The sequence below is a fragment of the Macaca thibetana genome, chromosome 13 (genome assembly GCF_024542745.1).
Source record: "Macaca thibetana thibetana isolate TM-01 chromosome 13, ASM2454274v1, whole genome shotgun sequence".
NCBI classification, from domain to species: Eukaryota; Metazoa; Chordata; class Mammalia; order Primates; family Cercopithecidae; genus Macaca; species Macaca thibetana.
Window position 1 is genome coordinate 48,813,691 of NC_065590.1, and position 12,714 is coordinate 48,826,404.

Consider the following 12,714-nt stretch of genomic DNA (forward strand, 5'->3'; position numbering starts at 1 on the left):
TTTCTTTTGTAAATTGCCAAGTCTTGGGTATGTCTTAGCAGCTTGAAAACAGACTAATACACTTTGTAAGATACATTTATTTTAATAATCATATGTTCCTAGATAATTCAGAAGTTAAATGGTTCTAGTAGAAATGTGCTGATACTTTTGTCCTTTTTAGACAACATATATTATTTATCATTTAGAGTGAGTACCATTCAACTAGTTGAACTTTTCAAGTTTGTCTTGGGAAAGAGCTGAGTTTTATTAAATCTGATGTGCAAACTGGGAGATTGTCAACATATATCGTTAGGTTTTTGATTAAGCCCACTATCTTAGAAGCTGATTAATGGTGATATTTTGTATAATTGTTAATGCACTTTGAAGATTTATAACATATTGGGGAAATGGAGATTTCTTGTTCATACTAAATTCATTCCAATAATTATACCAGAGCTTTAATTCTGGCTTATCTGCTGTGTGATCTTGGGCAAACTTAATCTCTTTAAGTCACATTTTTTCATTTTTTAAAGGAAGCTGATAATGCCTAATAATAAAGATTTCAAAGAGGCATGTTATGTGACTCATACAGTTCGTAGTGTAAAGTAGGTGTATCAGGTTGTTGAGATACTAGTTCAACTAACAGTGTCAGATTGTGTCTGAGTTTTATAGTACTTAATTAGTGTTATGACTTAATTACAACCAATAATGATAATTTTGGTTGTGTAAAACCTTAGAGCATAGACATTAAACTGAAAACCTTTATAAATAGGATGATTTTTCTTCATACATAAATCCATGTCATTGAATAACTGCAAATTATCTAGTAGTAAAAAGAAATCATGTTTTTATAGGTTGGTAATATGTTTACAGTATTTAATTAAAACAGTTTGCATTCAGCTATTGTTTAAGACTTACACATGATTCACTAAACGTGAACCAGTCTGACAACATCTTCTACATTTTCATGTATACATGGAACATGGTATACTGACACATACATAGAAATATAAAACTTTCATATTATTAAAAAGTTTATTATGTGCTTGGCAAGCTAAAACTTACATGAAAAGGAGCAATATGAGTTTGGAGAAATTTGAAGTATTTTGGGCTACAAATAATTTAGGAGTGTTCTTAGAGAAAATGAATGTTGGGATAAGCTTTGAAGGAATATACAGAGCCTTTAAAGGGAAGGAATGGTGAAGGCAAGGTTGTAGCAATAGAAATGTGCAATTTATTTTTTGACTTTGGAGTATATCAGTTGCTCACGTAAGGGGATTAACATATTAGGGCTAATCTGAGGGGTCTTCACTGCTAGGCTAATGATTCTCTATGTGCAGGTGGTAGGGACTCATTGAATATGTTTGAGCAAGGGATTGATATGATTAAATAGGTATTTAGGAAGATTAATCTAGACACAGAAGGCAGAATGGATTCGTGTACAGAGAGGAAGTAAAGACACCCATTAGGAAGATTGTTTCTAGTAATCTAGATATGAAGTAGTTAATGCTTAAACTTGAGAGTGGCAATAAAAATGGAAACTTGGATGCTTTATTAAAACACAGAGGTCTTCGGTCTGTCTTTTGAAGCAGTCTGCCTGTTGATGTTAATACTACTTAAATGCATCTAGTTGACTAAAGAAAATAAAAGCTAAATAACTTAAACTCTTGGTCAATATTAGTATTTTAAGAGCTATAAAACACACTTCTTCTACTTTGTTATACTTGATAACATTCAGCTATTAACAGGGACAACAACAAAACATCACTGAAGCTTTATTATTAACAAATATTTTAAATGTTTAAAAAGCTATTTTATAAAGTGTAGCAAATGGTAAATACAAAGTGGAGTGCCAAAAGTAAAATATTTTATTTCTTTAGATTTTATACTTCAGTTTTATATTTTCTTTGTCAATTTTAGAATATGCTTAACTTAGTGATAATATCTAAACTCCTTCTAAATACAAATCTTAATTCTTATTTTGTGGGCTTTTTGCTAGCATTTTATTTAAAAGTTTGAGCTTTCCACTGGATAGTTTCCTAAATCATTATTTGAATGATTTATATTTTATTTAAATGAATAAAAGTTATTTATTCCCTGTTGTCTAAAGTGAGATGTCCAACTTAAAATAGACTGAAAAAACATTTAGTGACATGGTCTCTCTCTTTTACCAAATAGTGCAGTGATGCCATCCTAGCTCAGTGCAACCTCAAACTTTTGGGATCAAGCAATCCTTCTGCCTCAGCCTCCTGAATAGCTGGAACTACAGGTGCATGCCACCATGACGAGTTAGTTTAAAAAATTTTTTTTGTAAAGATGAGGTCTTGCCGTGTTGCCCAGGCTGGTCTTGAACTCTTGGGTTCGAGTGATCCTCCCCTCAGCTTCCCAAAGTGCTGGGATTTTAGGCATGTGTCACTGTGCCCGACATGAAATAGATTTTCTTAGACAAACTGATTTGATATCACTTGTAAGAGTTTGTCACTTTTTTTTCCTTTAAGATCTCATCCATACACCAAACACCAAGATACTTTTTTCTGTCATAAATTGATATAAATAGTCTCTATTAGTTATATCATATGCTAGGCTGCTATTAACAAAGAGAAATGTAAATCCTCAGTAGTTGAAACAAGGTAGAATTTTATTCATCTCTCATGTAACAATTCAGAGGTAGGCAGATGGTCAAGAGTGGGTTGGTGCCTTTGTTCCACAAGGACATTCAAGAATCCAGGTTTTGTTTTGTTTCTCAACCATCCGTTGTGGCTGCATTGTTCAGTAGCCACGTGCATCTATTGACATTTACATTTAAGTTAACTTAAATAAAATTAAAAAACCCACTAGCCACATTTTAAGTCCGTTATAGACACGTGGCTGGTGGCTACCATTTTAAACAGTGCAGATATCTCATACCTCCATCATCACAGAGTGTTTTGTTGGTTAGTGCTTTATAGAGTGTTGTTCCTGTCCTCATGATCTTTGCTAGCTCGTATTGGCCTGTCCAAGTTCTAGTCTAAGGGAAAGGGGAATAAGAGGAGGGAAGAGAGGATAGCATAGTTCTGTTATAAATGATCCCCCAAAAGCTCACATCACTTGTGCTTGTAGTCCACTGGCCAAAATGTAGTTATATGCCAACACCTCCCTGCAAGGGCAGCTAGGACAAGTCACTAGCTGGGTGAAGTGGATCCTGCTAAAACTTGGTTTTGTTGGGAGTTGGTTGGGAGTAGGGATCCTGTTACCAAACTGGAGAAGTTGAGTTAAATATTAGAGGGCAATTGACAATCAAGGTCACATATACTCCATCTATTAATAATCACAGCAAGGTTTCTTTCCATCCCCCAAACAAAGTGACCAAGAAGCACGCTGAGTAAAATGTACTTTGATTTTAAATGGCCATGCTGATATTAACCTGGAATTATAAATGTTTTTTACTGCTTTATTTAAATTACGTCTTAAAGTGTAACAAAATCTACCTCATGGCCAGTTTGGCTTACAGGCCATATTTTTGAGTGTGACACTTTTTATGTAATGTATTACCTCTCTGACTTACATTGTGGGATGATGATAATTTTATGTTATGTGATTACAAAGAACTTAAGAGCTTTTATTTCTGTGTTATTTTATAGATGTTAAAAAATGATTTTAAACATTGTGAAGGTGAGCAACAATGTGAAGTACAGAAAGTAGTAGGTGGTGGTTTAGTTTTTTCTTCCACCCATCTTAAACATGCATGCCTTCTCTCTCCCTCTGTATGTGTTCATCATGGTTATGAACTATTTAAGGCTTGTAATGAAAAACAGTCTCCCATATCATTTTCTATCCCCAGTCTTATTCTTTGAGACAAATACTTTGAAATATTCATATTTACAACTTCCATGTTTCAAAATAATCTGCCTACATGCAATATTTCTTTATTTTTTAGGAATTATGAACTGATTACTATAATGAAAAAGAATTTAGCTAATGTATTATTTCTTTTTTCCTTCTTTTTTTTTTTAATTTTTCCATAGCTTTACTGTTTCTTTTTTTTTTTTTTTTTTTTTTTTTTTTTTTTTGAGACGGAGTCTCGCTCTGTCGCCCGGGCTGGAGTGCAGTGGCCGGATCTCAGCTCACTGCAAGCTCTGCCTCCCGGGTTTTTACGCCATTCTCCTGCCTCAGCCTCCCGAGTAGCTGGGACTACAGACGCCCGCCACCTCGCCCGGCTAGGTTTTTGTATTTTTTAGTAGAGACGGGGTTTCACCGTGTTAGCCAGGATGGTCTCGAACTCCTGACCTCGTGATCCGCCCGTCTCGGCCTCCCAAAGTGCTGGGATTACAGGCTTGAGCCACCGCGCCCGGCCAGCTTTACTGTTTCTTAAACCTCTTTCACATCCATTCAATTAAAGATGCTGTCTCTTGACTTTCAAATTAGCAATTACAGATTTTATTGTTTCTAATTTTCCGTTCTGGTATCTTTCCCATTTCTATTTCCCAATTTTTGTCAGTTCTTCATTTTAAATTGCAGTAGTCAAATATATTTACATTAGTCTCTATAACTATAATTAAGTCTTTTAGCTTTGTGTATTCCTGGATTCTAAAAATCGTAACTAGTAACAGTTTAATTTTTTACTACTACATAAATATTTTTAACTGAAAAGTTAGTGGCAGAGTAATTACAATTTTTTAACGCAGTTTTATTGTTGATAATTTGGTTTAAAATTTCTTCTTCCCCCTTTTATCATGCACTTAAAAATTCCTCTAATTTCTGCCAGTATGTCAGTCATACTGTCTATCCTGAACACTGCATTTTTGCAAGCTGTTTCTGCCTGGAGTCCTTGTTCTCTCCCTTCTTTTCTGTTTTGTCAGCCAGTGCTCTTTTAACTACTCTACATTTTCCTAAAAGTTGTTGAAAATTTGCTTTAATTAATACTATTCCTTTTTTTTTTTTTGTAACTGTAGTTTATACCTTTTAAATATTAATTTTTTAAGTGATTAATTTTTTAGGAAGTAGAGAATATAAATGCATGTGCTTAACATCTTGAATCTGAAGTGTAGAAGTTTTAAGAGTCTGATGATATATCTGAACTTTAGAGACATATGGTAAAACATGTGATAAAGACTCATGCTAATTTTTTTTGTAGGTGAAGTGTTTACAGATACAGCTGAAAGAAAATATACTCATTGTTATTTTTATGTGTATAAAACACTTTCTAGAATAGTTTTACTTTTGTTTTCTAAGACCCTAGACTTTTTACAGATTAGGATAAAATTTCCATTCTGTTATTGAAGATAGATGTCTTCAGATTTAGATATATTTTTGTTACAGTGTTTCAAAACTTCATTGTGCATTTCTTGAAATTAGCCCATTTTATCATCATATAGTACCTGGTCAGTATCTAAATGGCATATAGTGATATTAAAAAATATATTTCCTAAGTTAGGAGGCTTATATTCTGAACGCCTATGGGTCTTAGTATCAGCCTGGGTGATAAGTTTTGCAATGCTCCTAGACTGCTTTTTATCTTTTTTTTTTTTTTTTTTGAGATGGAGTTTCACTCTTGTTGCCCAGGCTGGAGTGCAATGGCGCAATCTGGACTCACCACAACCTCCATCTCCCGGGTTCAAGCGATTCTCCTTCCTCAGCCTCCCTAGTAGCTAGGATTATAGGTCTGTGCCACCACGCTGGCTAGTTTTGTATTTTTAGTAGAGACGGGGTTTCTTTTTGTTGGTCAGGCTGGTCTCGATCTCCCGATCTCAGGTGATCTGCCCACCTCGGCCTCCCAAAGTGCTGGGATTATAGGCATGAACCACTGCGCCCGGTTGGCTACTTTTTATCTTTACAAGAAAATAGTATTGTAAAAATGTCAAAAATATCCATATGCCCAGTTCACTAGTAAATATACTGCTAAATTTGAACCGTTTTGGCAGTAGTTTATGCTACTCAAGGGACGATATTTTTACGGAATGATATATTTCAAAGGGTATTGGTTTCCATTGTAGAAAATTCATGCATTTAGAGTAACTTAAAGCCAAAACAGTTGTGCTTGTGCTATATGTTTAGAATATTAGTCATCTTGAATACATGCATAGGTTAAGTGTCAGAAGCTATATATCGTGCAAAAAGAAAATTTTTTGTTAGGAGACCATGCTGTACCTGTGCTTATACAGGATTTTCCTTAGAGGATCAATTTGAGTATATGAACAAATATCAGCTAGATTTTTGTACGGTAACATTATTGATAATATAGGAGAAATTCATTGAGGAGAAAAAGGAAGCATAAAAGTCTCATACTGTATGAAACTACAGAAATGGATCAAAGAGTTTGACAGGAAGTTTAATGTGTACATAAGTAGAGGCTGACAGGAACATGCTGTGTGTGCCAAAGGTTCCAGTGATGGAAAACTGAAACATAGTGCTCACTGACCACAGCATGAGTCTTGACACACATTGTAAATAATCCAGAGATATATGACTGCATTAAGTGCTAGGCTGGTGTATGAACGACAGTAAATCTATAGCAGCAGAAAGGGTTGGCATGCAGAAATTCTTCTGATTAATTTTTATAATGGATTAATAGGAATATAGCAAATATTTTCATTTCAAATTCTGCCTTCTCCAGTTCCCCTCTCCAGCTCTCCCCGGTGTGATCATTTTTTATTCTCCTCTACTCACCAGACTTGTGTATGTGGATACCTGCTTCAGTACCATCAAGTTAAAAGCAGAAGATGCTTCTGGTAGAGAGCATTTAATAACTCTCAAGTTGAAGGCAAAGGTATGTGCCTCGTTAAACTGTTATTGTGATCAGGAAATACTTTGTGAAATGAACTCTGTGAATGCTCTCAATGTAAAGAAGTGCTAGTTGCATCTAAAAATACATATATCATGCTTTAAAACATTGATTTTGGAAAGCCTCAAAGAATTTATTCACCACGTTTCCAAAAGCCTAGACAGTTTCATGTCATATTTTAGTCCAAATTTGATCAAAATATAGACTTTATGACAAATATTACAAATACAATTTTATAGCCTCAGAGTACCATGATGTTAATTTTGTAACATCCTGTGTAGAAGACAGTGGACACTTCCACTATCCCAAGTTGTACTGAGAAAATCTTTTGCATTCAACTGTTAGTATAAATTTCTTTTGTAGTTCTTATTCTTACCTATGATTCCCACTCCCTAACACAGACAACATATATGCATACTTTTTTATAGTTTGTTTGCTTTGGCTGGGTTTTTTTGACTTAAGTATTTTAAGAATTTGCAGAGATTATGCCTCTGTTTATAGATCCCTTATAGGATAGTGATACATAATCACATATTTTATTGGCACAAAACATGGTTGTTTCATCTTTATTTTTTAGTTCTAAATTGTGAATTTGGACAAATAAGTAAAATAAACAAGTTCAGCATATTGATCATTTACTTAGTAATCACTGGGGAAACATGAGAATTTGAAGAAAACCAGGACGTCCAACTTTTTTTTTTTTTATTGTTCCTAGGAATCATCAGTCAGCTCTTTCAGAAGATTGTAGTGATGAAAAAAGATCAATTGTGTTTGTCCTTTTAAAAAATGTGTCTGGCATTTAAGCTTTCCACAAGAGAAAATTAATATATAAAGCTGTACTGGATGACACAGAAAAGTTGATATCTTATAATGGTTCTATAACAGACAGGTTGAGAAATAACTAATTATCTCTTTCACACACAGAATGGGTAGGTCTAATTTTAAGATCCATATGTGATAAGTCTTGGAGAAAATTAGTGGGATGGAAATCTTGTTATTTGTAAAATAAGTTAGATAATTATTTTTATTAAATTGAAAAGATTTTTATTTTCTTTTTTAGTTTGTAAAGGTATGCTTTTTTTTTTTTTTAAGAGAAATTTGCCTTTATCCTTCCGAAGGGTCACATGTTGCCAGTGGCAAGGGTTCTGTCATTTCCTTCAAAGCTCTATTTGTTTATATTTTGTACCTTAATAAAATTAGCCATTTTTCTATGAAGACCAAAACTAAAGATTTTAAATACATCCTGTCCTCATTTTTACAAGCTCTTCTACTTCCTAAGAAGATGATGCTGTAAATTTATGCTGCCTTTAACTATACCTACAAGATTATTAATCCAAGTTGATGACATTTAGTTCATTTATTGGTAGTATGCAGAGTGAAGATGTGACAATTTAATGTGGTCCATTTTGTCTGCTTTTTTCTATACTTTTTCAAGGTAGATAAGATGATGCTTTTAGTATTTCTCTGGAGAATATTTTCCAGGGTCAGTTTTGCAACATCTGTAGTTATGAAACACTTTTATGGATACTCTGGCAAAAGAGAAGAGAAAGCTTTATTTAAGCTGAGAAGGAATTTGGCAAAAAAAAAAAAAAAAAAAAAATCCGTTTTGGAAAAACAAAAAAAAGCATGTAACTGAATTTTATGTTGGTATGATTTATTTGAATTTTATTTCTCAATATAGTTTAGCTTTATATGTATACCACAGTTGTCTTTGAGATGTGACAATTTTTTTTTTTTTTTTTTTTTTTTTTGTTAGGAAAAAAATGTTAGTTCTAGATTGTGAATTTGGACAAATAAGTAGAATAAACAAGTTCAGCATATTAATCATTTACCTAGTAATCACTGCGGAAATTTGAAGAAAACCAGGATGTCTTTTTCTCTTTAGGAAAAAGGTATAGGTATATATAAAACCACCACCAACTAATTGTCAAAATTTTTACTTTCAAAAGTAATGTACAACAACAAAAGCTCCACATATAGGAATATTAACTGAAAAATATTTTAGGAAAAAAAAATTTTAGGAAAAAAGAAAAAAAGAAATTGGGCCTGGGATTGTTAGTCAACTACGTTAATAGCTGAAACGTTAACTGTCTATTAAGAGTATATGATGCAAAATCTTAATCCAAACTAAGTTTTAAGTGGAATGCTGATTTTTTTTATTAATAACATACCTCAAAGCAGACTTTTTTCATAAATACACAAACCTTTATTTCTATTACTTGATTTTTTTAATATACAGTAAATAAATGCATTTGTTTTATTTATTCTGGAATACATACTCTCCCAATTCTACCACTTCCCCTCACCATCTCCAAGAAACTCACAAAGAAAACAAATACACATTTTGACTAGATGTCCTTTATTAAAAATATATATGTAAATAAAAAATAAGTAGAAGTAAACCAGATAAATTTTGTGGTTTTTATAGGTATATTTTTATGCACTACTTACAGTGCATTCTGTACTGAATTACCTTTGCTTTACAAAAGAAGTAGCCCAGGGCTTCCTCAGCTTTGGTCAAGATCACTACTACTTGAAAAACAAATTACAAATATGTGTCAGAGGGTGGGCACTCCGTCTCTGCTATAATTTGTATGTATTCACTTGGGGGTCAGCCTTACTGCTTAGGTAGTCCAATCGTAGAACAGACTTGGTTACAGTTTGTCTTAGAATATATTAATACTATAGAGTCTGAAAAATATTGTGTATGATAAAAATATATACTTATTATGTAATCATTGTATTTTTTTAGTTATTGATTTGATTTTCTGCAAATGAGATTTAGAGAACTATGTTTTACTTGAAAATAATTAAATACTATATTTATTTTTCAGTTAATACTCCTGTATATGGAGCTTTTGTTGTTGTAAATTACTTCTGGAAGTAAAAGTTTTGACAATTAGTTGCCAGTGGTTTTGTATATACCTATACAACTTACTATTGAAAAGTATCTTAATTTTGATCAAGTTACTTTGTTATATTGTAGTCCATCTACATTGTAGTTAATACTATTATAATTCAGAAGCTATTCTGAAAATGAATATCTAGTATGCTAGTTTATATTTTAATATTTATGATAAATCATCCAGACTTATATAATGTTCTTTTTAAGTTCTGTACTATTATGTGAAGTTTGTTATATAAACAAAATTGATTTTGCGCATGAATGTAATTAACACATGTAACAAGTATTCATTTAACTCAGATATGAAGTAAAGCCACTTGCATGAAGATCAGTCTAATTTATTATATACATATTGTATTACAAATATAAAAATATATTTGAAAGATGTCATTATCTCAGAAACTACATACTGCACTCATTTATATATGTAGAATCATATATTTACTCTAACTTGCTTTTGTGTTTAACTATTTGTGGATCTCTTTCCATGTCAGTACACTGATACCATTTACTATTCTGAATCCTACTTGAAGGTAGTATCTTACTCTTTTAGCATAATGAGCTGTGTATGTACTTAATGGGGCCACAAATACTTTACTTTGTGTATCTACTCCAAATACAGTAAACATTTCATTAATTTCTCTATCTAGATTGATGAATCATTTAAGTTAGAGAGTTGATATTGTTCATTGTCAGCATCACCAAGATAAATAGCAGCAACTCAAACTGAACTGAATTTTCCATTTTTGACCCATAGAGGTTTCAAGTGCACATTATTATTTTTAAAGAATTCTGACATTTTAGAGGGAAAAGAGATTTTGTACACTTTCAGTTAAGTTTTGTCATTTTTACATGTCAAACAGCCAGAGAAATTAAATGACTTGTTCAAGATCGTACAAGTTAATTAACAGAGGTGGAACCAAAGAAAGCTGAGGTCTTTGTCTACATTTACTTTGAGATAATCACGATTTTTAAATATGGTGTACAAATTGTTTCTCCAGTGATTACAGCAATGATACTCTGAAGTATATCATCTGATGTTTTTAATTGTCTGAAATAGAACTTCCTCTTTTAATTTCAGCATGATCTTTTTTTCTTTCTTTTTTTTTTCCCCAGAAGTAGATCACTGGAATATTTTTATATGATTTCTTATATATTTGCCTTTGTGTTTAGTTCTTCATAGCCAGATACCATTAGTCAGAGTGTATATTGATAGTCAGTCTTTTTAGCCAACTGATCATTGTAGCTAAATGTTTGAAAGTGTTGATTTCAAGTGTTTGTTAAATACTATAGTGATTTTTTTGTTCCCTTTTGCTTACCCAGCAGAGTACTAAAAAATAAGAGGCTGAAAAAAGTGAAAGCCTAAAACTTGTTTTAAATATTTTGTCAAATGAAAGTTTTCCTAAAATTAATTTTCTTTCAGTGCATTTTAGCTTTTTAATGGAAAGAAATGGGTATTTTTAATTACATGTGACTTTGAATAATCAGAATTGGATTATAGAGAAATCATTAAGTATGATTCTCTAATAAGGAAACTGATTTTAAGAAATTTTACCTTTTGCCTTTGTTAACTTAAAAACTTGGTTTGTCCTCATGACTGCCACTTTTGTATGGCTAGTTGAAGAAATAATTTTGTATTTACCAATCTTTCAAAGGTTTTTCTTGCTAGAAAGTATGTTTTATTTTTTCTTAATAAGCCAGAAGATATTTTATCTTCTTGCTAAAATTAATATCTTTAATGTAGAAAACAGTTTTTTACATTGACAGCTGTATGTATTCATTTTTGTGTGTTTCTTAATTCCTTTAACTGATACTGCCTATTTAAATAGTGACTGATGCTATTTGAAATTAAATTTAGGACTAGGAGAAAAGTAAATACCAACTAATTTAACCTCTTATTTTAAAGATAAACAGAGATCCAGTTTAGTTCATTCCTCAAATCATAACTTCAGTGGCTGACCCAACACTGACTTAATTCATTACCTTTTACTCAACACTGATTGCTTTGGCAATTCCAAATCACCAAAGTTGCACCTCCATAGGTTGACTATAAATAAGCTCTTAACATCACTATGAAAGTGGAGCAAAAATAATTATATGTAATACATTTGCAGTTACAATAATATGTTTTCCCCTAATATACCTGGTTTTTCTTTTCCCTTTCCGTTCCCCTTCCCCTTCCTTCTTCTCCTTTCCTTTTCCTTTTCCTTTTCTTGATCTCCTGACCTTATGATCCACCCGCCTCAGCCTCCCAAAGTGCTGGGATTACAGGTGTGAACCACCGCGCCCAGCCCCTAATGTATCTAGTTTTTCTAAAATACCTCATGTGATATTAACACGCAGAAGCAAAAATGGTCTAATTTTATGCTTTTTAAATAGTATCCTGCAGAATCACCAGATTGTTTTGTGGATTTTCCTGTTCCATTTTCTGCTTCCTGGACACCTCAGGTAAATTCTCCTCAGGTAAATTCTTAAATTTGTTTTAAGTAATTAAAAAGTACAGTTGTCCCAGAGTATCCATGGGGGATTGTTTCTTGGACCCTGTGTAAATACCAAAATCCATGGTTACCCAAGATATGAAATGAGACTTTGTTTATAGCCTGTGCACAATCTTCTGTATACTTTTAAGTTATCTCTAGATTATAATACCTAATACAATGCATATGCCATGTAAGTAGTTATTATACTGTATTTTTAAATAGTTTTATTGTTATTTATTTATTTTTGAATATTTTCTATCTGCAGTTGGTTGAATCTGCAGATGTGGAATCTGTGGGTAGGGCCAACTGTAACTCTTTTTACTCAGGTAGTCTTTATAGGTTATGAAGTAATCTTTTTTTTTTTCCAGTTTTCCTTACGCATTTATTTATAAACACACCTTCTATAATGCTTCTTTTATATTTCCTTACAGTTAATGTCCATTTTCTTTCTCCCTCTCTACACGCGCACACACACCCACTCACACCCACACCCACGCATACACACACACACACACACACCATCCAGCCTGTAGATATTTATGCTTCATTTTCAGTAAATATGCAGAAGCACTTTTGACAGACATTTTCCT

General features: G+C 32.5%; 1 protein-coding gene across 2 annotated transcripts in view; it reads left to right on the plus strand.

Moving 5' to 3' along the window:
- The window catches only part of FANCL (FA complementation group L), a 109,851-nt gene that overhangs the window by 65,013 nt on the left and 32,124 nt on the right, over positions 1-12,714 (plus strand). For both annotated transcript variants that reach the window (XM_050754251.1, XM_050754253.1), the window contains 2 exons: positions 6,628-6,724; positions 12,024-12,107. In XM_050754251.1, coding sequence (XP_050610208.1) covers positions 6,628-6,724; positions 12,024-12,107 — 181 coding nt within the window. The remainder of the gene's footprint in view (positions 1-6,627; positions 6,725-12,023; positions 12,108-12,714) is intronic.